General features: G+C 43.6%; 1 protein-coding gene across 3 annotated transcripts in view; it reads left to right on the top strand.

The window, feature by feature from the left end:
* Positions 1–23,948, top strand: part of VAV3 (vav guanine nucleotide exchange factor 3) — a 546,183-nt gene extending 522,235 nt beyond the window's left edge. For all 3 annotated transcript variants that reach the window (XM_063940113.1, XM_063940112.1, XM_063940114.1), the window contains 2 exons: positions 18,602–18,753; positions 21,186–23,948. In XM_063940113.1, coding sequence (XP_063796183.1) covers positions 18,602–18,753; positions 21,186–21,227 — 194 coding nt within the window. In that variant the 3' untranslated portion in view covers positions 21,228–23,948. The remainder of the gene's footprint in view (positions 1–18,601; positions 18,754–21,185) is intronic.
* The last annotated feature ends 3,168 nt before the right edge of the window (positions 23,949–27,116 follow it).

Raw genomic sequence — 27,116 nt, 5'->3', positions numbered from 1 at the left:
CAGGAGCTGTGAAAACCAATGCACTCTGTATACAGCCAAATGAAGGGTAGATATGACACATTTCTGCTTGCACTTAGCTGTAGGTAATCTTTACTTTGGGCAACCAGATTAGTGAGCGCACCCTTCACAACAACTCCGTTATATACAGTATGTTTGTCAGCACAGTGAATGAGTGAATGAATACAAAACAGAAAATACCATAGCTGCATCATTTTCCTCCTATATGTCTAAGCACCGGTGTACACTTGTAATAATAATAGCAACTTTTGTAAATTGCTTGAGGTACATACTTTTGCATGGTGACCTTAATGAATTCCTGAATGTTACTTTTTGCAAGCCGTACATAAATTTAAACAAAAACATACAGTAAATACTGTAGCATGCAACTCACTACCAGTGTGTGCAAAGATCTAAGCCAGTGGTTCCCAAACGTTTTGAAATCACGGTGCCCTAGAGTATCAGAATTTTTTTCACAGCACCTCTAGGCCAAACGCTCTTATTGAGAAATTTAGAAAAAAATATGAAATGTATTAAATTGTGTTTATATGTCATTGTTAGGTTCAATTATGTGGTGAGGGACAGGGGCCTGGCTCAGAGTTGTACGCTAATGCAATTGCGATTTTTCTCAGCTATGGAACTGCTAATGTCAGCATAGGAAGCTGCTGCCCAGAAATTAAATGAGATGCTCACCGTAATTATTGCAACTCATTAGCAATTGTGTACACATCTGCAGCCTAAACGCAAAAAACAACTGATTGAGTATGTCTATGGCTAAGCAGACTGGACTCGGCAGTAGCGACGCAGGCACCATGTTTCTGTCCGTACATATTCGCCACTGCCAGCATATACACACCCTGAAAACGGCCATGTCATGCCTGCATTTTTGCCGCCACTCCTTGTTAACTCCCCTAAACGGTCACTTATTGTCAATCACTCTGTAATGACTTTCTCACTGCGAGTAGACTCGCAAAGACAGCTTTACACATGCACAGTGCGAGCGTGGTGCATGGCGCAGTTTGCCGATAATCGCTCAGTTGTGAACACATCGGCATAGGGTACAACTCAGAGTCAGGCCGAAGATTCACTTCTGTTTGCCCTCACATTGGCAGCCACCAGCTCTGTATTTGCCTGTTACATTGACCTAAATAATTTGAATTGGTCCTGTACCACCAGCCCAGGGCACCCCTGCAAGTGCCCCGAATTTGGGAGCCACTGGGCTAATCAGTAAGCACAGGAAAAATTGTTTATCTGACAACTGATGGCACTGTATCAAATATTATAAAGCAGTAATTATTTTTTGGACATCCATACCTGTACCTACACTCCTTTTAGAGGTCTATGAAAGATTTACTAAAATGGAAAAAAAAAGTGTAATTAAATAGCAAATGAAGTTAGTTTTACATTTAAGATACTAGTTTACATTACAGGAACTATTTTATAAATGATACTATGGGCCTGATTCAGGAATGGACGCAATGCTGTTGTTGTACACAGTGGAGCAATTGTTTGCCACTGTGCATGTGTATACATCGTACTGCGACTTTACTGCGATGGACTTCTGATAGCGGTCACAATGAGGGTTTATTCACAAAGTGACAGGCAGGGAGCGTTTCTGGGAGGTAACGAGGAAGTGGTGACTCAAACGCATTGGATATTTCCAGCTGCAACGCGGCGACCAGGCCGTGTCCATGCCGTCTGAAAGAAGCAATGTGTTTTTATATATAACTGAAAACACTGCAAGGCAAAAAGCCGTCCAGCTTTTTGCCGGCTGTTTAAAACCCGCTACTGGGAAATAGCCCTCAGGCTGCATCTTCATACAGAAGCGGCAGATCTGAGACGCCTCCAGTGGGCATCTACATACAATTCCCGGCGGCTGCAAACTTTGCATATTTTCGCACAGCCACTGCGTACTGAAGGCATTTGTGTACACCTCTGAATCAGGCCCACTGTCCACTATAACATTCAGTTCTGCGTAGTATCGTTTAGGCTTGGTCAGTGTATGGGCTCAGAGACAATAGTATTTTCTGTTACATCCTAGAGGATTCTGGGGTCCACATTAGTACCATGGGGTATAGACGGGTCCACTAGGAGCCATTTGCACTTTAAGAGTTTGAGAGTGTGGACTGGCTCCTCCCTCTATGCCCCTCCTACCAGACTCAGTTTAGAAAATGTGCCCGGAGGAGCCGGTCACAGCTAGGGGAGCTCCTAGAGCTTCTTTAGTTTTATTATTTTTCTAAGAGTAAGTAGGCACAGGGAGGCTGCTGGCAACAGCCTCCCTGCTTCGTGGGACTTAGGGGGGGGAGTAGTGTCCGCGCGGTGGGGTTTTGAGCCACTATCTCCGCTGACAGGACATTAGCTCCTGAGGGTGATGATCGTTAGCCGCCTCAGGCGACCGCTCACTCCCGCAGCATGCCGCCACCCCTTAACAGAGCCAGAAGATTCCGGTGGCGAGTGAGTCACTTGCCCCCTCAGAAGCAGGGAGCCGGTGTGAAGATGGGGGCAACAGGGTGGGAGCGCAGTATTATCTGCGCTTCGGAGGCTCAGCAGTACATAGTGCAGTGCTGTGAGGGGCACCCTGAGCCAGCGCCTATATCCTACACTGGTCAGAAAGCCCGTCAGGGACCTTGGTTACACTGCCAGCAGAAATCCTCAGGCCAGTATAAAGAATGGAAGAGCGGGAAGCAGCGCCATGTTCAGGGGGCAGAGCTTCTCCTCAGAGCAGACCCAGCAGCGTTCAGCGACATTTTCCTGCCTGCAGATCCTATACAGAGACGCTGACAGGGAGAGCTGTCCCTCCAAGCAACTCCAGCTATCCCGTGCGTTACCAGGGGGTTGTAGAAGGGGGGGGGGGGGGGGGGGCTGTGTAAATACTGTGTAGTCTATTAAGGTACATAGTAAACGCTAGGTAGTTGTATTATATCTACCTCAGTAAGTGTTGTGTGTGGGTTGGCTCCAATCTCTGTGTCTGGTACACTTGGGGGGAAACTGTGTCTGACATTTCCCTGTGTGTGTGTGTGTGTGTGTGTGTGTGTGTGTGTGTGTGTGTGTGTGTTGTCTCACATAGCCATGTCTAGAGACTCTGTGTCATATGCTGCAGAGGATGTTTCCTCTCAGGAGGAGTCCATTCCATGTACACAGGAATGTAATGTTTTGTCTCAGATCCCAATTAATGAGCCCGAGTGGTTTTCCTCTATTAAGGGATGATCTCTCAGATCTCTACCAGGGTAGCTCGTACTGAGACTGAAACTCAGGTGTTAAAGAACTCAATGGCAGTTTGGTCAGGTTCTTTTCCTATTCCTGCAAAGTCCCCTAGTATGTTCCCACAGAAACGTGCACTTGCCCAGATTATGCAAGATGACACGAATACCGACTCTGACACGGCAGACGGTGATGGGGATGTACTGAGGGGGGCGGCATTCCTGGCTAAGGGGGTGCAGCTCATGATTGAGGCCATTAGAAATGTGTTAAACATTAATGACACACCACCTGAGCAGGTTGAGGAGGCTTACTTCACTGACAATAAGAAAGCCTCGCTAACCTTCCCTGCGTAAAAAGAATTAAACGCTATATTTGAAAAATCCTGCGAAAACCCAGAGAATAAATTCCGGATCCCAAAAAGGGTTCTGGTTGCTTTTACCTTCCCTGAGGAGGATAGGAAAAAATGGGAAAACCCACCCATAGTTGACGCATCTGTCTCCAGCTTATCTAAACAGGTGGTTTTACCTGTTCCTGGATCTACCGCGTTAAAAGAACCGGCTGATCGTAAAATTGACACTATGTTCAAATCCATATATACTGCTCAGGAGTGGCGTTAAGGCCCACTATTGCCTGTGCATGGATTTCTAAAGCCATAGTAAAGTGGTCAGGCACATTACTAGAGGATTTGGATACAATGGATAGAAGTGACATTGAATTGTTTCTACGTAACATACAGGATTCTGCGGGGTTCATGGTGGAGTACATGAAGGACCTTGGTACGCTGACTGCACGGATATCTTCCATGTCGGTCTCAGCTCGCAGGGGACTCTGCAGACGCCAATGGTCTGCAGACGCGGAATCCAGAAGTGTGGAGAACCTACCCTATACGGGTCAGTTTCTTTTTGGGGATTTCCACGGCAACCGCGGGTAAGTCATCTGTCCTTCCCTCTGCTACACCTTGTACGGAGAAACCATTTTCTTCAGCTGTGTCGCAGTCCTTTCGGACCGCTAAGGCAAAAAAGTCATAGCCTCCTACCACTTTCTTTAGAGGTGGTTGTGCAAAATCCCAAAAGCCTGCACCCGCAGGCTCCCAGGACCAGAAACCTGCTTCTGGTTCCTCAAAATCCTCAGCATGACGGTGGACCGCACAGCCTGGAGGACGGGCTGGTCGATGCGAGACTCAGACGTTTCAGACACGTCTGGGTGTTATCCGGCCTGGATCCCTGGGTACAGGATATTGTGTCCCAGGGGTACAGACTCGAGTTTCAAAAACTCCCGCCTCACCGATTCTTCAAATCAGGCTTGCCAGCTTTGCTGACAGACAGGGCTATCCTACGGGAAGACATCCTAAAATTGGAAAAATCACAGGTCATTGTCCCAGTTCCAACTCATATGCAAAACAAGGGTTACTATTCAAACCTTTTCGTGGTACCGAAACCGGATGGTTCGGTCAGTCCAATTTAGAACTTGAAATCGTTGAACCCTTACCTGAGGGTAACAAGAAAATGTGTTCCCCTCACAGCGCTTACAATCAGCTGCTCAATTCCACTCCCAGGTGTCCACCAACACCTGTGAACGGATACTAACAAAATGGGGGTTGGAAGGGAATGTACAGCGCTGAAAGCCACTCAGTTTAGAAATTATCTGCAGTGTATCACATACATTAATTAATCCTATATGTGTTCAATGCAATAAATGTGACCAACCATCAAAAAAATTCTTAATTAAAATATAGCAATAATTCAAGAGTATAATAAAAATGAGTTTTCCCTTTTATATTATCTATAGATCATATATAGGAAAGAGTTCATATAAACTTCATGTCCAGTATGTTGTTAGTAGTTTCTAATCAACCAAGACCGTCCTTGCTGTGTCCCCTATTGTAATGACACTCACTTTAAGTAAACCGATACCGTTCACCAAAAGGTATCTTTGTGCTGTGCAGTCACGTCCAGCACCTTCAGTGCACCGTATGGTATTGTCAGAGATTCCGTTTTAGACAGCCATCAGAAACTGGACAGATGTCGATAAAAAGCAATCCCATCAGGGAATTTATTCACAAGAAGTTAAAAAATGACACAGGACGCATACCTGCTCCCAAATTGAGGCTGTGCTTCACTGCTGAGACACCCGGAATGTCTAAGTCCGCTGCAATGGCAAACAGCCTTAGACGTGCGGATGGGTAACGGCTCTCTCCTGGGTCAGCTCACACGATACTACATCATCAACGCATTTCGGGGGTCCGCCCCCTTTTTCAAGATCTGCTGTAGTGGACTCCAAACCTCCTTTATATACTCTCAGGAATGTTCTGATAGGGTGTTTCAGATTCAATCATTGTTGGCAGCTGATTCCAATGTCATTCACACATCCATTCTCATTATATACAGATATGTAGCACTAACATTCACCAACTGCAATTCCCAATATGTCCCACAGTGATAACAATTAATACATAGAAACACATAAGTTAATATATATAATCCACAATATACAATATAAAAAAATATACAAATATATTGTTCCCTTTTATAAATCAAAGGATAATAATCCCGTTTACTTTATATAAAAATTGTATGCATTAACATTCCACTCTATTCACATTCATACTATTTCTCCAAAAATGGGATCCATGAACATAAGGAGAGAAAGAAAAAAAGAAGATATTAAGAAACATTGTTATAAAAACCACTTAGTCTCAAATTCTTTATTCAAGCCATCTGGTAACAGCGTTTTCATTTCAAAAATAGTTTGCATTTCTAATTTGGCTAATCTGATGGATCTATCGTTAGTCCTCCAATTGCATTTGGCTGTTTTAATCCCTGCAAACAATTTGATATGGCTTGGATCACAATTATGTGCATTTTTAAAATGCAGGGATACATTGTGGTTTTCATAACCACGTCTGATGTTTCTAACGTGTTCCGTCAATCTATCTTTTAATTGAGGCGTAGTGCGTCCAATATATTGTTTATTGCACCGACATTCTAGTAAATAAACTACATATTTGCTATTGCATGTAACAAAGCTATTCATTTTCTCCTTTCTATTATTGCTATTAGATACTACTTCTATGATTTTCTTGTCTGTTTTACAGACTTTACACATAGCACAATCACCACATCTTTGGAAACCCTTGGTTAAAACAGAAGGGATAGTCTTGGGAATTTCTATGGCACTATTTACTAAAAGATCTTTCAAATTATTGGCTCTTCTATATATGAAACGGGGAAATTCAGAGATATGTCCTTTTAAACTGGGATCTGCCTGCAAAATCCCCCAATGTTTTTTTATAATACCTTCCATATCTTTATATTGGTTAGTGTGCTTAGTGATGAACGGTACCTCATTTTTCCTCTCATCGCCCCTTTTTTTTAAATTCCTTAGAATGGCATCTCTATCCATTCCTCTACATTTATCAATAATTGTATTCAGTGGTGCCTCTTTATAACCTTTATTAATAAAATGTTGTTTCATATCAACAGCCTGTTGATCAAATACATTGGCGTCTGTACAATTACGACGCAGCTGTTGAAATTGGCTGTTAGGGATGCTTGACAGCCAATTAATGTGAGGATTACTATTTATATCTATATAGGAATTACAGTCAGTCGGCTTACTGTAATTCCTAGTGCAGACACGGTTTTCTTCTATATAGATGGTCCGGTCCAGGAAATTTATAGAAGTGTCACTAATTGTAAAGGTTAATTTTATGTTCCGATTGTTATTTAATCTTTCACAAAACAAATTCAGAGAGGTTCTATCTCCCCTCCAAATAAAAATCACATCATCTATATAGCGATTGTATAGTACCAGGCTGGCAGCCGCCTGCCAATCTGCCCATACCGCTGACTCCTCCCAGTGGGCCATGAACAGATTGGCATAGCTGGGTGCCAGCCTGGTACCCATCGCCGTACCTGTACATTGTAAATAAAAATCCTCACCGTACCAAAAATAGTTGTTAATTAGAATCATTGAGATACCTTCCATTATAAATTGTTTATGTAAAGTACTGTGTTCACTCTTATCTAGATGGAATTTGGTACCCTCCAGACCATCCTCATGCCGAATACTCGTGTATAGTGCGGCTACATCCGCTGTCACCAACAGGTATACAGGTTCCCACTCAATCATGGCCAATTTGTTAACAATGGATACAGTATCCTTTAAATAGGATTTTGTTCCTACCACCAAAGGTTGTAATTGGTGGTCCAAATAGCAGGATAAATTGGCAGTTACTGAGTTTACCCCAGCAACAGTTGGGCAACTGTGAACAAGAGTGAACACAGTACTTTACATAAACAATTTATAATGGAAGGTATCTCAATGATTCTGACTAACAACTATTTTTGGTACGGTGAGGATTTTTATTTACAATGTACAGGTACGGCGATGGGTACCAGGCTGGCACCCAGCTATGCCAATCTGTTCATGGCCCACTGGGAGGAGTCAGCGGTATGGGCAGATTGGCAGGCGGCTGCCAGCCTGGTACTATACAATCGCTATATAGATTATGTCATTTTTATTTGGATGGGAGATAGAACCTCTCTGAATTTGTTTTGTGAAAGATTAAATAACAATCGGAACATAAAATTAACCTTTACAATTAGTGACACTTCTATAAATTTCGTGGACCTGACCATCTATATAGAAGAAAACCGTGTCTGCACTAGGAATTACAGTAAGCCGACTGACTGTAATTCCTATATAGATATAAATAGTAATCCTCACATTAATTGGCTGTCAAGCATCCCTAACAGCCAATTTCAAAGGCTGCGTCGCCAATGTATTTGATTATGTGTTTGATATGAAACAACATTTTATTAATAAAGGTTATAAAGAGGCACCACTGAATACAATTATTGATAAATGTAGAGGAATCGATAGAGATGCCATTCTAAGGAATTCAAAAAAAGGGGCGATGAGAGGAAAAATGAGGTACCGTTCATCACTAAGCACACTAACCAATATAAAGATATGGAAGGTATTATAAAAAATCATTGGGGGATTTTGCAGGCAGATCCCAGTTTAAAAGGACATATCTCTGAATTTCCCCGTTTCATATATAGAAGAGTCAATAATTTGAAAGATCTTTTAGTAAATAGTGCCATAGAAATTCCCAAGACTAGCCCTTCTGTTTTAACCAAGGGTTTCCAAAGATGTGGTGATTGTGCTATGTGTAAAGTCTGTAAAACAGACAAGAAAATCATAGAAGTAGTATCTAATAGCAATAATAGAAAGGAGAAAATTATTAGCTTTATTACATGCAGTAGCAAATATGTAGTTTATTTACTAGAATGTCGGTACAATAAACAATATATTGGACGCACTACGCGTCAATTAAAAGATAGATTGACGGAACATGTTAGAAACATCAGACGTGGTTATGAAAACCACAATGTATCCCTGCATTTTAGAAATGCACATAATTGTGATCCAAGCCATATCAAATTGTTTGCAGGGATTAAAACAGCCAAATGCAATTGGAGGACTAACGATAGATCCATCAGATTAGCCAAATTAGAAATGCAAACTATTTTTGAAATGAAAACGCTGTTACCAGATGGCTTGTGTAAAGAATTTGAGACTAAGTGGTTTTTATAACAATGTTTCTTAATATCTTCTTTTTTTCTTTCTCTCCTTATGTTCATGGATCCCATTTTTGGAGAAATAGTATGAATGTGAATAGAGTGGAATGTTAATGCATACAATTTTTATATAAAGTAAATGGGATTATTATCCTTTGATGTATAAAAGGGAACAATATAGTTTTATATTTTTTTATATTGTATATTGTGGATTATATATATTAACTTATGTGTTTCTATGTATTAATTGTTATCACTGTGGGACATATTGGGAATTGCAGTTGGTGAATGTTAGTGTTACATATCTGTATATAATGAGAATGGATGTGTGAATGACATTGGAATCAGCTGCCAACAATGATTGAATCTGAAACACCCTATCAGAACATTCCTGAGAATATATAAAGGAGGTTTGGAGTCCACTACAGCAGATCTTGAAAAAAGGGGCGACCCCCGAAACGCCTTGATGATGTAGTATCGCGTGAGCTGACCCAGGAGAGAGCCGTTACCCATCCGCACGTCTGAGGCTGTTTGCCATTGCAGCGGACTGAATGCACCCGGAATGGGTGTCTCAGCAGTGAAGCGCAGCCTCAATTTGGGAGCGGGTATGCGTCCTGTGTAATTTTTTAACTTTTTGTGAATAAATTCCCTGATGGGATTGCTTTTTATCTACATCTGTCCAGTTTCTGATGGCTGTCTAAAACTGAATCTCTGACAATAGCATACGGTGCACTGAAGGTGCCGGACGTGACTGCACAGCACAAAGATACCTTTTGGTGAACGGTATCGGTTTACTTAATGTGAGTGTCATTACAATAGGGGACACAGCAAGGACGGTCTTGGTTGATTAGAAACTACTAACAACATACTGGACATGAAGTTTATATGAACTCTTTCCTATATATGATATATAGATAATATAAAAGGGAAAACTCATTTTTATTATACTCTTGAATTATTGCTATATTTTAATTAAGAATTTTTTTGATGGTTGGTCACATTTATTGCATTGAACACATATAGGATTAATTAATGTATGTGATACACTGCAGATAATTTCTAAACTGAGTGGCTTTCAGCACTGTACATTCCCTTCCAACCCCCATTTCCTTACCTGAGGGTGTTACAATTCAAAATGAAGTCTCTCAGAGCAGTGATTTCAGGTTTAGAGGAGGGAGAGTTCCTGGTATCCCTGGATATCAAGGATGCGTAACTCCACATTCCGATTTAGCCACCAAACCATGTTTATCTCAGATTTGCACTGTTAGACAGTCACTATCAATTTCAGGCACTGCCATTTGGCCTCTCCACAACACCGAGGGCGTTCACCAAGGTGTTGGCCGAGATGATGGTTCTCCGCAGACAGGTATTGAACATAATCCCATATATGGAAGATCTGCTGATAAAGGCATCATCCCGGGGGACGTTAATGCAGTCCATTGTTCTCACGGCTTATCTGCTCAGGGAACACGGTTGGATCCTGAACCTTCCAAAGTCACATTTGGAGCCGACAAGGAGATTTTCTTTTCTGGGGATGATCCTCGACACGGAAGTGCAGAGGGTGTTTCTGCCGGAGGAGAAAGCGTTGGTGATTCAAACAATGGTCCGGGATGTCCTGAAGCCAGCTCGGGTATCGGTTCATCAGTGCATTTGCCTTCTGGGGAAGATGGTTGCCTCTTATGAGGCTCTACAGTACGCAAGGTTTCATGCTCAGTTGTTCCAACTGGATCTCCTAGACAAATGGTCGGGTTCTAACCTACACATGCACCAGAGGATACGTCTGTCGCCGAAAGCCAGGATTTCACTCCTCTGGTGGCTGCAAATGCCTCACCTTCTGGAGGGCCACAGGTTCGGGATTCAGGACTGGGTCCTTCTTACCACGGATGCAAGTCTCCGGGGCTGGGGCGCCGTCACTCAGGGGGAAACCTTCCAAGGAACTTGGTCAAGCCTGAATTCCAGTCTTCAAATAAACATTCTGGAACTAAGAGCCGTGTACAATGGTCTTCTCCAAGCGGCCCATCTTCTGCGAGATCGAGCCATTCAAGTGCAGTCGGACAATGTAACAACGGTGGCCTACATAAACCGACAGGGCGGAACGAAGAGCAGAGCTGCAATGTCAGAGGTAACAAGAATCATCCTCTGGGCAGAAAAGTACGCGGTGGCGCTGTCTGCAATCTTCATTCCGGGAGTAGACAACTGGGAAGCGGATTTCCTCAGATCTCCATCCAGGAGAGTGGGGACTCCATCCGGTGGTGTTCACGGAGGTAACAGATCTTTGGGGTGTACCTCAAATAGACATGATGGCCTCTCATCTCAACAAGAAGCTTCGGAGGTTTTGTTCCAGGTCAAGGGACCCGCAAGCCGTGGCGGTGGACGCCCTAGTGACTCCGTGGGTGTTCCAGTCGGTGTACGTGTTTCCTCCACTTCCACTCATCCATAGAGTTCTACAACTCATAAGGAGAACAAGAGTTCTGGCAATTTTCATTGCTCAAGACTGGCCAAGAAGGGCTTGGTACGCGGATCTTCTGGATCTACTGCAATAAGTACCGAGGCCTCTTCCTCTTCGGGAGGACCTGCTGCAGCAGGGGCCATTTGCGTATCAAGACTTACTGCGGCTACGTTTGAAGGCATGGAGGTTGAACACCAGATATTAGCTCGGAAGGGCATTCCGAACAAGATTATTCCTACCCTGATACAGGCTAGGAAAGGAGTAACGTCTAAATATTACCATTGTATTTGGAAAAAATATGTATCTTGGTGTGAGTCCAAGAAGTTTCCTACGGTGGAGTTTCAACTGGGACGGTTTCTCCTCTTCCTGCAAGCAAGTGTGGATATGGGCCTGAGGTTGGGATCCGTAAAGGTCCAGATTTCGGCCCTACCCATTTTTTTCCAGAAACAATTGGCTTCCCTCCCTGATGTTCAGCCTTTCTTGAAAGGGGTTCTGCACATCCAGCCTCCCTTTGTGCCGCCTACGGCGCCCTGGGATCTTAACGTGGTGTTACAGTTCCTGCAATCGGATTGGTTTGAACCTCTACCGGAGGTTGAGGTCAAGTTTCTCACGTGGAAGGCTGTCACTTTGTTGGCCTTAGCTTCTGCTAGACGTGTGTCGGATTTGGGGGCTTTGTCTTGTAAGAGCCCCTACTTGATCTTCCATGAAGATCGAACTGAGCTCCGGACACGTCAGCAGTTCCTTCCGAAGGTTGTGTCGGCATTTCATATCAACCAACCTATTGTGGTGCCAGTTGCTACTGACTCCTCATTTTCATCAAAGTCCTTGGATGTTGTAAGGGCTCTGAAAATCTATGTGAAGAGGACTGCTCATCAGAAAAAGTCGGTATTCTCTTTGTCCTGTATGATCCCAAGAAACTTGGGTGTCCTGCTTCTAAGCAGACTATATCTCGTTGGATCAAGTTCACTATCAAGCATGCGTATTCTACGGCAGGATTGCCGTGTCCTACGTCTGTTAAGGCCCACTCTACTCGTAAGGTGGGTTCTTCTTGGGCGGCTGCCGGGGGTGTCTCGGCTTTACAGCTTTGCCGAGCGGCTACTTGGCCTGGGTCGAACACGTTTGCTAAGTTTTACAGGTTCAATACCTTGGCCTCTGAGGACCTGAAGTTTGGTCAATCAGTTCTGCAGGAGCCTCCGCGCTCTCCCTACCGTTCTGGGAGCTTTGGTACATCCCCATGGTACTAATGTGGACCCCAGCATCCTCTAGGACGTAAGAGAAAATAGGATTTTAATTACCTACCGGTAAATCCTTTTCTCGTAGTCCGCAGAGGATGCTGGGCACCCGCCCAGCGCTTTGTGATCCTGCAGTGGTTACTTAGTTCAGTACTGCTTAGTTCTTGGTTAAGTACTGTTTTGTTACTTGGTTAAGCAATCTTGTTCAGCCGTTGCTGAGTTTTCAAGCTGGTTATCTTGGTTTGCCTTGTATGTGTGAGCTGGTGTGAATCTCGCCAATATCTGTATAAAATCCTTCTCTCGAAGTTGTCCATCTCATCTGGCACAGTTTCTAGACTGAGTCTGGTAGGATGGGCATAGAGGGAGGAGCCAGCCCACACTCTCAAACTCTTAAAGTGCCAATGGCTCCTAGTGGACCCGTCTATACCCCCATGGTACTAATGTGGACCCCAGCATCCTCTACGGACTACGAGAAAAGGATTTACCGGTAGGTAATTAAAATCCTATTTTTACATCTATTGAACTATGGTGAACTGAGAATAAAATAGGGAACACTGATGTGTGCAAGTATGTAGATAACTCTTCCCTAGGCTTCAGTGATCTTTAGCCTTCCAAGGGTGGAAAAGTGACAATGTGCTGAGCCCTAGGCCGGTGCATGATGGATGCTGTAGCCTAACAGTAGCAGACAACGTTTGCTGATTGTGGTAAACACAGCAACAGCAGCTATAAAGCCACATATGGGGATGCTGAGCTGGACTGAAACTAGGCTTCGGTAGCTTGTGAACGGCATGCAGGGTTGTAGCATCTTATGGTGTACCCGCTCCCTATGTTCATGCTTGATTTGCTTAGAGTTATCAACATCAGGGAGCATTTGCACCTACCCCATACTAAGATGAGCAAATGTACGCTTGCGTCCAGCTCTGCAAAAACTGAAGTTGTGTCTACACGCCCTGTCTGAGCTATTCCTACATGAGAACGCCAGTTACAGCCCAGTTACATTTCAGTCATAAGTAGAGATACAGTTAATGTATATGCCTCTCCATCACCTGTGCTTGTGTGCGCTCAGTTCCGCAGTAAGTGCTGTGCCAAAACGTGCAACATACATTCTGCTAACAGACATATACAGTATTCAGCTCTGCACCAGCCCCAGTATCTGCTTCTACCTATTCTGTTACATATAGTCATTAGTCAGCTCTCAGAATCACACATTGACCTCTAGGATTTAAATAATAAATTTATTCCCAGTTTCCCACAACAGCATTAATAGAGTTCCTGTGTTTTATAATGACTATGATGCAGAAAGGCAGGTTACCTGTCCATGCACTGTGTGTGAGTGTGGGCTGTGGTAAGTGTGACTGACCTATTCACTGACACTGTGCCGTAGATGTGCTACTTAGTGATGCTGTATAAACCTGTTGTGGTTTTACTTCTTAGTGACACTGTGACGTGGTTGTGACTCTCTGGTCTTTGCTTGTCTGTCTTCTCTCCAAGCCACGTCTGTGCTATGTGGGTTTGCTTTTGTTACTGCGCCTGAGTACAGCTTTGTGCCCCCCTCCACCGCTCCCTTCTGGTCAGGTAGCTATTGCACTGCTTTCTATTCCTCTTGCATGTCCATCGATGTCAATCAGAGCTGCCAACTGCCTAGCTGAGAAGTGCCAGATGTAGCAGCAAGAAGTACACTGCCCTACTGACAGTAATAATACAATATAAAGCTCAGAGTAATACAGCAATTACGCAGTTTTGGTTAATGGTCTGAAAGGATATACATATGCTCTACATATGTAAAATGTTTTGGGTTGTACATCTTATAGGGTACAAGAGAAATGAGGGTAGCATCTGTGCCTTCTCAGGTGTGATTAGCTCATCCATACATGTGTAAAATGCATATTACCATGTACAGTATGTGACACAAGTAAACAAAGACAGTTTTGAGTGTTAGGTATAACTTTATGTATCCCACTATACAGGCTGTGAGAACATTCAGGGAATTTTGTCTGCAACTTCTATGTCTGCCCAGTTTATGTCATATTTTTAGCTATCTTAAACCTTAGCATGCTCCTTGTCAGACCACACCCTAATGTACTGTGCGGGAGAGGAAATGAATATGTGCAACAGAGGCAAATAATGATAACTCAGTTGTGAGCTCGGCATGCCCATTATCTAATAAATGAGACCTCAGGCATCAGAAGCAGGCCTGACTCAGATTTGCATGCAATTCCGAATACGGGAATTGATCTTTAGCAAATTGTGTATGTGCTGTGCAGCGGCCTGCGTGTACAACTTGTCCGCATCTCAGTCACTTCCAGGACCTGGCTGGCCATCTGGCGCTGACCAATCTGGCCACATGGCACAATAGTCACACGAGCTCCCAGCACTCTGCTAGGCCGCCCTGGCGTACAAAGACATAGAGACGTGGCCCCCATGATTCGTGGCACACCCCCTTCAGTTATGTCCACTTCCTCTTGCCGTGCTCGTGTGTCGTGCAGTATAATGCCTGGGCTACTTTAGAGCACCAGTCCATAGCTGGTCGCATCTCATTTATGGCTGAATGGGCATTACTGGGTGGCAATGGGATGGCAATAGGGAGTTTGCACGTATAAGAAGTATCCCGTGGGCGTAGGCGTTGATCCCCATTTACAATTGAAAGTCTGGCACCAAAGATGGAGCTGTTGCAAATGGTCATTGAAATGGAGGTACTAGTAATGACGGCTGCTTACACAAGTGGAGTGTTCAGGGTGGTGCATCGCATAGATGCGTCCGACTCAGAAAATAGATGGGTTCTTGCATGCATTCCAATCACCGGAAGCTGTCTTAATTGCTACTAACTAAATATATATATATATATATATATATATGATCAGAGGAGGAGGTGCGGCACTCACAGGTCTTCTTAGCTCAGCAAAGCTGCTTCACATAGTCAGCACGACTATTCGCAATCAATCAATGTTTCATTTTATTAAAAACGTTTCGTCAGGACATAAAGCATAAAAGGTCAGTGTCCCACCTTACATAGCAGAAGAGAGAAAGAGCCTCCACCACGGCCAACACCACTTGATAGGTAACTTTTAAGGCAAGTTTTTTGCGAGAGCGGCTGCACCTTGGCTTATAGTAGATTACCGCAAATGTCACATCATTTTCCAGCTGTGCTCCCTGGCCCCCCAGTCACCTAATCAGATCTGCATGGATTTTGGCTCTTACAACTAGATATTTCCAAAGATTTTCTTTTACTAATTTATTTAGCCCTACTACTGGTAATTAGGCAATTGAACCCAAGGAGATTTTTGAGGAAATTCCATGGCAATTAGGTAAAACACCATTTAATATATTCTCCCTGCTTGCACTTTACAATACAGAAATCGACGATTTCTGGAATGTGAGATGTATGGCAAATTGGAAAACTGGAGATTTACATGGTGATTTCCTGCAGCTGATTAGGTGAAGTGCAAATTGCAATGTTACCCATTAAAATAAAGTAGAAGCAACCCTTGAAAACTTTCTAACATAGAACTGACCCTAGAGCACAGTAGTATAGCTTCTTCCACCTGTTGTACACAACTGCCAGGATTGTATTGCAGAAGCTCATGGATATACACTGGTCAGATGGCTAATATTTACATGTCGGTCAGGATAGTGTCACTCGCTGATTGCATCTCCAAAGTGGATCAGGTGTCTAAGTTCCAGTTACTAATATAGTATGATGTATGGACAATGCCAATCACTTGTGGGACAGTCGAGCAAAGTGGGAAAACATGTTCAAAAGAAAAATATAAGATTATAAAGGGAGTTAATTACTGCAGCTAATTGTCTCTCTGGGGGCTATCCTGTTAGCCCCAATAAGCCGCGCCTCAGGCAGGTGAAACCAAATCCCTGGGAAAAGACCCATTTTCATCCGAAATCGAAGCTGTTTCTGCTGAAAGCACCAAGGTTTCACTGAACCTGTGTGTTTTCGGGAGAGAATGTATTATTTTAGAGGCAACCATTGGATAGCCTGTAAAAAAATACGGGTGAAACATCGGGAATAATCGTGAAAAACGCCAAATGTTTCTTCTGTATTAATTGGCTATCCCATCCCCCCCCATAGGCAGGGAACATACAGTTTTTAGCTTCAGCAGAAGTTGGCAACTCTGAAACATATGATCCCTTAGCATGCTTTATGTCTGACCAAGTCTGTCTGTTTGGCAAGTTGTACCTTTATTCTTGGGCTTTAGAGACTTGGGTAATCTACAGATGTGTCCTCATAGATCTGTTTTAGCCTCAATATGCCACGCAGCGTGAGATGCCTGGCGTTAGTGAGCCGCCAGGTGCCATGCAACTCGGCCAGCACCAGGCATCTTTTTTTGCTGAAAATGAGACTTTGATCATTAATTTGATCAGTGACATTTGTATATCTGTGTACAGCTGAGTCTGTATATGAAGCAAAACAGAACTTAGAAAAAAAGCTGCTGCTGCTACATTGCAGCACTTTGTATACAGAGTCAGAGACTCAGTCGCACACAGATATACAAGTGTCTCATATCAAATTAATCAGCATAGTCTCCTGGTGCGTCCTAGTCACATCGTGCTGCGAATAAGATGCATTGATGGCAAAAAGTTGCCCAATGCTAGCAGAGTCTCACGGGACCTGTCACGCAGAGAGAGGCCGTTGGCGCGACTGCAGCAATGATGTAGGGGGACACATCTGTATCTACCAGAATGCAGACCAGGAGCTGGTTGCAGTTTAAGTAAGATTAACATATTGCATTAGAAGAAAGTTTTGGGAAGGATTATATTAAGCCATTAAAGACATTTTTAAGTATTTATTATTCATAATGTTCCAATGTTCTGTTATACATATTGTTTAAAACAGTAGGAGACATTATAATGAAGCTTCATGTAGAATGATAGAATACATGGTATCTGAAGAGAATTACTAATATGTCAAATAAAAGAAACTGCAGAACTAAGGGGTTTTTAGTGGTTTTGAAAATCAATCAATGAACGTTTTCATCAGTCTATAAATGTGTGTCCCAAAACACAAATGGATAAGTAAATGGCATTAAATACTATAGAAGGGTTTATACTGCAAACAAATACCCAATCTGAGTATACAGGTTGAGTATCCCATATCCAAATATCCGATATACGGAATATTCCGAAATACGGACTTTTTTGAGTGAGAGTGAGATAGTGAAACTTTTGTTTTTTGATGGCTCAATGTACACAAACTTTGTTTAATACACACAGTTATTAAAAATATTGTATTAAATGACCTTCAGGCTGTGTGTATAAGGTGTATATGAAACATAAATAAATTGTGTGAATGTAGATACACTTTGTTTAATGCACAAAGTTATAAAAAATATTGGCTAAAATTACCTTCAGGCTGTGTGTATAAGGTGTATACGAAACATAAATGCATTCTGTGCTTAGACTTAGGTCCCATCGCCATGATATATCATTATGGTATGCAATTATTCCAAAATACGGAAAAATCCGATATCCAAAATACCTCTGGTCCCGAGCATTTTGGATAAGGGATACTCAACCTGTATCTTATAAATTGTAACGGACTTGTATTCGCTGAATTTTGAAACTGAGAAAGGTAACAAACACAGACATTGTAGAGATTCGTTATTTACTGAATAAACGAGTCTCCTTTCTGATCAGGGGGATTATTTACTAGCAAAACATCTGCTATTAAAAACGTTACCCTTTTAAATATTGGGCTTTAACATGCCAGGAAGCAGTGGCTTTTGCAAGCTGCTGCTTATTAAATAAACCCCCTGGAGCTTGCTCAGGTTATAAAATCCACCCCGTAAAATGGTTGCATGAACCTGCATCCTGCTATTTTGATGCATCAATTTTCTGAATAATGGGAAAATCATAGCAAGTTAGCAATCTAGGGTGGGGAAAACCAGTATAAATGGGACCCTACCCATTTATAAATGTAACAGATATAGATAACACTATCAGTTTAATATCCAGTGCTTGGGTTACTTAGACTGTTGTACAATCTGACCTTATTTTTATCTCTTACTTTCCACTAACATGTTTACAGTTTACTACACTACTTTACAATCCTGTTATCCTATGAATGCTAGTTTTACTAATGTGACATTTGTAGCTCCTCTAATGATTATATTCCATTCTTCTTTCAGTCCTGAGTCCCAAGGTTCTAGGTATTGCCATTGCTCGCTATGATTTCTGTGCCCGAGACATGAGGGAGTTGTCGCTATGTAAAGGCGACGTGGTTAAGATTTATACAAAGGCTGGGACGAATGGCTGGTGGAGAGGAGAATCGAGTGGAAAGGTAATGGGTAATAGGATATTCAGCAAATTTGTGCAGTAAACTCTTGATTACTCAGTACACTATGAATAAGTACATTCACTCTGATAGTAGAATTCTGATGTGTACCATTTGGACAAAAGCAATGTGACATTTGGAAGGTGGTTGATAGACAGTCAAAAGGTCGACACCAAAAGGTCGACATATGGTCGACACATTTTTTAGAGTTCTTTACATTTTTACAACTTTTGCTCTATTTACTATTCATGTCGCAAACTATTACCTTTAGTAACCGTGTGGCGAGCGAAGCAGAGTGAGCCACCGCGCCTGAAGTAGGGCAAGCGAACTGAGACCGCAAGGGGACACATTTCAACAAATTGGGGTCAAAAATGTTTAAAAACACAAAATAACATCCAAAAATGTTTTTGTGTGTCGACCTTTTGACACTGTCAACCTTTTGACTGTCGACCTAATGACTGTCTATTTTTTTAATGTCTATGTGGTAAATGTATGAACTGGCACTATGGGGGAGAAGTGGTATCAGCGCACGTTATGTGGCTATAACGCTTCCCCCCATGTATGATGGCTGCGGAGAGTGCACAGTGACGGGCGCTATGTGCCCCTGTCCATATCGGTGCTGCTATCTAAAAGATAGCAGGCCGAAATACGTGGACAATGTATGATCGGTCGGACAGCTGCAGGTGGCAAAACCAGTGACGTGTGGTGGGGTGAGGCAGGTGAGGCAGAGCCTTTCTTGTCATACTAACGTTTGTGCAAGAGTTTTGACTGTATAAAATATATGAAAAATACAAAGAATTTGTTTGAAATATCTTCTTTGCATTATTCTAATAATTTTTATAGCCAAAACTCTGGAGTAAAAAGTTTATGGCAGGTGAGGCAGTGCCTCATCTGGCTATCTTTCCCGCACATCTCTGATCAAAACTCACCAAATTTCCAGGAGTTTATACTGCTGCACCTGTGTATAATGTCCGCTTTGGCTCATATATTGCATGTAAATCTGGCTCTGGTACTAGCCAGTGCCTCCTGAGCTATTTAGCTCACCGATCGTCCCTGGGCGATACCCATACACCACAGCAGGGACAGAGCTGTCCCTGCCTGTGGCGGGTGCTGGCTCCGGAGTGCGCAGGGGATCTCGCGTTAGTAGTAAGATCTTGCACATGCGCAATGGAGTCGGCCGGGAAGGAGACACAGCGCGTCAGCTCTGAGCTGATGCACTGTGTGCTCGGGGGGCATCGCTGGGTGGGGGAGGGGTGGGGGAGCGAAAGGCAGACAAGATGCTACTACATCTTGACGATGTCCCTCGGTGCCGCTATAATACATTTACCTATATCTTCTGTATCACACCCGTGACAGTTACCCTTTAAATGGGTAGCTGGCAGATAGCCCAAATTTCCTGATTACTTCTCAGTTTTAAAATGTGAGAACAAACAGCGAGAGATGGAGTAATCATAGGTAGGAGACAGCTGCTTGTGTACGGACTGAATCAGAGTTTATACATTTAGAGTTAGGAGGGGCGTGTCCAAGATGAACTTTAAACTGCAATGTAAAAATAAAGCTGTCTAGTATTTGTGGGTTACATGCAAAAGCAGCAAGTATTTACCCTAATTACTTTATGCCTCATTGATCTCGTGAGGTCTTAGTGAATTGATAGGCTACATTCCTATAGAAAATTTGTTCCACCAATGAAATGTGATACCCCTTTTCCACCTGTAGCACGGGTCGCAGCCGGGAGCCTGACACGGCTGCGACCCGTGCTACAGCTCCCTTTCCCACAGCGCTCACCAAACCGGCATATTGCCGGGTTGGTGACCCTGCTAGTGACGCGGCAGGGGCGGCGCTGGGAGATCGCATGATCTCCCAGCGCCGCCCTTCCATTCACTGTGAACGGGAGTGACACGGCTCCCGTTTACACTACACAGCTTACCGGGTTGAACACGTGTTCAACCCGGCAAGATACCCGGGCAGTATTCCCGGATCACTTGATCCGGGAATTTGCAGGAGGGGTCGTTTCCACTAGGAAAAAAAACACGGGTAAATGCACGCCCCCGCGCATTTACCAGTGTTTTTAATGCTAGGGGAAAAGGTGTGTAAGAGTCCATTTTGATTTGCCAATGGGTACACTTTCAGTTAAAACAACAATAAAATATTCATGTGTAGGAGATGTGTTTCCAACTATTTTAATTAACTTAAACATGAGGTTGTGGGCCTTATGTAATAGCCAGCACAGATTAGAGTCAGTCAAGTTCGTATTTTTAAAGCGGAAATAATTTAAAAGACAGAACCAACTTGGTTCTACCTTTTTAATTACTACCACTTTTAAGGGCTAACTCTCCAGAATGGTGCCCGTGACTAAAACTCACAGGCCCTTAAGGTTTAGGTGGTCTTTATCTTTGTCAAACTATAAAGGTCTGATTGCGTGTTTTTTTTTCACACAGGTTGGCTGGTTTCCATCCACATATGTTGAAGAAGAAGACTGATTATAATGATATGGCATATAACACTGGAAGAATTCCAAAAATTCACAGAATTCTGTCTTTCAAAATTCTGCCGTCAGTCCCTGTGCAGTGGAGACTAGTCTAATAGCCTTTGTGGCATGGAGCAATCACTGGAATTTCCTTTGTCTCCATATTGCTGTATTAGTACAGGAGGCCTATAAGCTATCAGGATGTATCAGATCATGGCAGACCAGAGTGTGCACAGAATGAGTCCGAAACTGTCTCCGCAAGGCTCCTCAACAAAACATGATGCAAACAAGATATATATATATATATATATATTTGTACAGAAAATTCTTTTAAAAACAACTAAACCCATTTCCCCGAATTCCAAACAGAAAACATCACACGCTTCAACTAACAACATATTTGCAAAAATAAACAGCCCCAAAACAAAATGTATTGGTCACTGTTTGCAGCACTGAGCCTACAACCCGTATAGCTGTTTCAATTTTAAAAAGCCTCAGAGGGATGAGAAGTTTAGGGACTTAGGGCCTAATTCAGATCTAATAGCAGCAGCATATTTGTCAGCAAATGGGCAAAACCATGTGCACTGTTGGGGGGGCAGATATAACGTGCAGAGAGAATTAGATTTGGGTGGGGTGTGTTCAAACTGAAATCTAAATTGCAGTATAAAAATAAAGCAGCCAGTATTTACCATACACAGAAACAATATAACCCACCCAAATCTAACTCTCTCTGCACATGTTACATCTGCTAGCCCTGCAATGCACATGGTTTTGCCCATTTGCTAACAAATTTGCTGCTGTGATCAGATCTGAATTAGGCCCAGAGGTCACTGGCACTGCTGTTGTGCTTCCTAACCTGCAGCTCCTATCAGGTAACAGCCACAATGGAGCCCTGATCCCACAAGTACTCACTGTCCCGGTATCAGTCTGTGCACAGGTCAAGAGGGGCAATATACAGTATAAAGCTGAAGTGAGGAAGAACGCGGCAGCTAATCATCTGTGACTTGGGCTTTTTTTCTATGGATTTTATTTCTATTTCTGTCTGTATTATTTCTTTAAATCGTTAATGTGAATCTTCAATACATGAGACTCTTGTTCCAAATATTGCACTATTATCTTGCCTGAGATCAGCTATTATTATTTATTACGTTAGGAAAACGCATCTACACATGCACCACTCTTTTTCATTATCTATACTCTTCACTTCAACCAAGATATAAAGTATTTTAGATATTTTTTATATTTGCAATTTTCTTATTTTTATTGTGTTAAATATTAGCTAATTCTCGCTTGCACTAAATTTGTAGTGACAGAGAGGTGAGGATGGGTATGTCTGCAAATACGCAGCACACGTACTGTACTGTGTTTATTTATTGCAATTACTACTATTGAGGGCACAAGTTTTAAAGGAGACAGGTGTGTTTGTTTCTTAGCATCAGTTAATTCAGATCAGGTTACTGTACTAGGGGAAATGGGAATGCAAGGTTGTGAACAGAACATTTTGTCCTAGTTGGAATAAGTCAATTAGCAGGCTCCGCAATATCCCAGTTTGCACTGAGCTGCGTCTGCACTGCCCACTCCATGTAACACCCACTGAATATTTTGGTTTTGTTTCCAATACCATCATCTTTGCGTATTTCAGTATTGTATACACAGGTTCGGTATGATTTACCGGTGGTCTGGATCCCGGCAGTCCGGAGACCGATGCCGGAATCCCAACAGCCGGAATGCCGGCAGCGAGTCCATGCATCGGGCCAGGTGGCACACTATTTTATTCCCCCCTTGGGTGGTGGCATGGGAATACCAGGCTTCTGTCGGGATTGTGACCACCAGCATTTCCCCGGCTGCCGGAATTCCGGCGTCGGTATCCTGACCACTGGGATCCCGACAGCCGGTAAATTCACCGCATCCCGTATACACATACGTATTCCATATCAAATGGCATCACCATTATCACAAATATCAAAATATGCAATTATTTCATTTTCAAATCAAGTGACGTAGAGTAAGCTGACTCTGTGTAGTCCAGTTTTACTGCTCATTGATCGATCCAATAATGTCATGTAACTTTTGGAAGATGTACAGTGCCTGTGCTTCTCATAAAACATTATGCACAGAGACATGAATAGGACTACAGTTCCCAGTAAATCAAAAGTCTGAGCTTCAATCTGTTCCTGTAGGGTATTTTTTTTTCTTTTCCATTATTACAGTTTTACAACAGTAATGTATGTTCTTCATTAAAAAAGGGAAGGGAAGGGTACAAAATAGTGAAAATACACAATCTGATCATGTATTTGCAGTGCTGGCAATTTCAGTCAGTTCGAGTCTCGCTACTCGCCTTGGTTATGTAAAACTTGAATATTGGCGAATCAGAATCTAAACCAATCAACTGTAATAATGACTACGGAGCATGATAATGGGGCTGAAGTGTAGTACACCTTCTCTAATACTGTCCTGTTTAGTTGTTGGAAACCATTCATTATTTTGAGTTATGAAGGGACATTACCTGGCCTAAGATAATAAAGGTGTTAAAATATTAAGTGTCTAATACTAGTACTTACTAGTGTAAAGAAAAAGTAACGTAAACGTGAAGTTTTAATAAAATATTTGGCTGAGAAATGGAATACAAATTAACAGTGTGTATATTTGTATAATATATTTTACTGTAAATGTGTCCTGTACAGTCTACTAAATAACATCAGTGTTAAATGATAAAACAGTTCTATATTTGTAATTGTTGTATTGATTAATGGGCACACCAGAACTCCTCCTTTATTTGTGTCTATATAGCTGACATACTAGTCTGTTTATACAGTACTGACCATCACACACACAATTTTTATTATTGGATTGTTTTTGCCACTACTACTGATGGACAATTTCATTCTACACACCTTACTCACACATACGCAGGAGGAGGGGGGGGGAGTTCAGAGTACCTAGAAACTCCCCCTGGCCACCGATCCATCGGTGCAGCGCGCTGCTTTTTTTTTTTATATATATATATATACTTTCACGGAGCCTCAGGAAGGCTCTCAGGATGCCGGCAGCGTCCAGCTGCCTCCTATTGCACTGAGAGGCTGGCTGGCTGAACGTGGGGGGAGCTAGCTGCAGAAGCAGCATGCAGCTCCTCCCAGGCAGATCTCCCAGTGGTGCTTTGCAGGAGAGCTGGCCGGATGTGTTGGTGAATAAATGTCCGTGGCGTGTGTCAGATGCAGGGAGGCTTTCTTATCATGCTGGCCAGGTAATGCTCTGTGCTGTTTGTTTAACTGATAGGGCGGGAATGTGTGTGTGTGTGTGTGTGTGTGTGTGTGTGTTTGTGTGTGTTTCACTCGTGGGGAGGGGGTCTGTCATGTTTCTCTGACGTCCTAAGTGGATGCTGGGACTCCGTAAGGACCATGGGGATTAGCGGCTCCGCAGGAGACTGGGCACAACTAAAGAAAGCTTTAGGACTACCTGGTGTGCACTGGCTCCTCCCACTAAGACCCTCCTCCAGACCTCAGTTAGATTCTTGTGCCCGGCTGAGCTGGATGCACACTAGGGGCTCTCCTGAGCTCCTAGAAAGAAAGTATATTTTAGGTTTTTTATTTTACAGTGAGATCTGCTGGCAACAGACTCACTGCAGCGAGGGACTAAGGGGAGAAGAAGCGAACCTACCTAACTGGTGGTAGCTTGGGCTTCTTAGGCTATTGGACACCATTAGCTCCAGAGGGATCGACCGCATGGAACCGGCCATTGATGTTCGGTCCCGGAGCCGCGCCGCCGGCCCCCTTACAGAGCCAGAAGCAAGAAGTGTTCCGGAAAATCGGCGGCAGAAGACTTCAGTCTTCACCAAGGTAGCGAACAGCACTGCAGCTGTGCGCCATTGCTCCTCATGCACACCTCACACTCCGGTCACTGATGGGTGCAGGGCGCTGGGGGGGGGGGGCGCCCTGAGCAGCAATAAAAACACCTTGCCTGGCAAAATCATCACAATATATAGCCCCAGAGGCTATATATGTGATAAATACCCCTGCCAGAATCCATAAAAAAGCGGGAGAAAAGTCAGCGAAAAAGGGGCGGAGCTATCTCCCCCAGCACACTGGCGCCATTTTCTCTTCACAGTGCAGCTGGAAGACAGCTCCCCAGGCTCTCCCCTGTAGTTTTCAGGCTCAAAGGGTTAAAAAGAGAGGGGAAGCACTAAATTTAGGCGCAATATTGTTTATACAAGCAGCTATTGGGGGGAAAATCACTCAGTTATAGTGTTAATCCCTGCATTATATAGCGCTCTGGTGTGTGCTGGCATACTCTCTCTCTCTGTCTCCCCAAAGGACTTTGTGGGGTCCTGTCCTCAGTCAGAGCATTCCCTGTGTGTGTGCTGTGTGTCGGTACGGCTGTGTCGACATGTGGGATGAGGAAGGTTACGTGGAGGTGGAGCAGAGGCCGATAAATGGGATGTCGCCCCCTGTGGGGCCGACACCAGAGTGGATGGATAGGTGGAAGGTATTAACCGACAATGTCAACTCCTTACATAGAAGGCTGGATGACGTAAAACAGCTGTGGGACAGCCGGCTTCTCAGCCCGCGCCTGCCCAGGCGTCTCAAAGGCCATCAGGGGCTCAAAAAAGCGCCCGTTACCTCAGATGGCAGACACAGATGTCGACACGGAGTCTGACTCCAGTGTCGACGAGGTTGAGACATATACACAATCCACTAGGAACATCCGTTACATGATCTCGGCAATGAAAAATGTGTTACGCATTTCTGACATGAACCCAAGTACCACATAAAAGGGGTTTTATTTTTGGGGAGAAAAAGCAGCCAGTGTTTTGTTCCCCCATCAGATGAATGAATGAAGTGTGTAAAGTAGCGTGGGTTCCCCCGATAAGAAACTGGTAATTTCTAAAAAGTTACTGATGGCGTACCCTTTCCCGCCAGAGGATAGGTCACGTTGGGAGATATCCCTTAGGGTGGATAAGGCGCTCACACGTTTGTCAAAAAAGGTGGCACTGCCGTCTTAGGATACGGCCACCTTGAAGGAGCCTGCTGATAAAAAGCAGGAGGCTATCCTGAAGTCTGTATATACACATTCAGGTTATATACTGAGACCTGCAATTGCCTCAGCATAAATAGTGCTGCTGCAGCGTGGTCTGATACACAGTCAGATAATATTAATACTCTAAGACAGGGATAATAGTTTGCTAACATAGAGCATATTAAAGACATCGTCTTAGATATAAAGGATGCACAGAGGGATATTTGCCGGCTGGCATCCAGAATTAATGCAATGTCTATTCTGCCAGGAGGGTATTAGAAACCCGGCAGTGGACAGGTGATGCTGCCTATAAAAGGCACATGAAGATTCTGCCTTATAAGGGTGAGGAATTGTTTGGGGATGGTCTCTGGGACCTCGTATCCACAGCAACAGCTGGGAAGAAAATTTTTTACCTCAGGTTTCCTCACAGCCTAAGAAAGCACTGTATTTTCAGGTACAGTCCTTTCGGCTTCAGAAAAGCAAGCGGGTCAAAGGCGCTTCCTTTCTGCACAGAGACAAGGGAAGAAGGAAAAAGCTGCACCAGCAGCCAGTTCCCAGGATCAAAAATCTTCCCCCGCTTCCTCTGAGTCCACCGCATGACGTTGGGGCTCCACAGGCGGAGACAGGTGCGGTAGGGGCGCGTCTCGGGAACTTCAGGGACCAGTGGGCTTGCCCACAGGTGGATCCCTAGGTTCTGCAAATAGTATCACAGGGATACAGGCTGGAGTTCGAGGCGACTCCCCCTCGCCGTTACCTCACATCAGCCTTGCCTGCTGCCCTCGGAGAAAGGTAGTACTGGCGGCAATTCACAAGCTGTACTTCCAGCAGGTGAAATCAAGGTACCCCTCCTTCAACAAGGCCGGGGTTACTATTCCAAAATGTTGTGGTA

The sequence above is a fragment of the Pseudophryne corroboree genome, chromosome 9, assembly GCF_028390025.1.
Source record: "Pseudophryne corroboree isolate aPseCor3 chromosome 9, aPseCor3.hap2, whole genome shotgun sequence".
Lineage (NCBI taxonomy): Eukaryota > Metazoa > Chordata > Amphibia > Anura > Myobatrachidae > Pseudophryne > Pseudophryne corroboree.
Note: the sequence above shows the minus strand (reverse complement) of the source record. Positions and strands in the feature narration are given on the sequence as shown.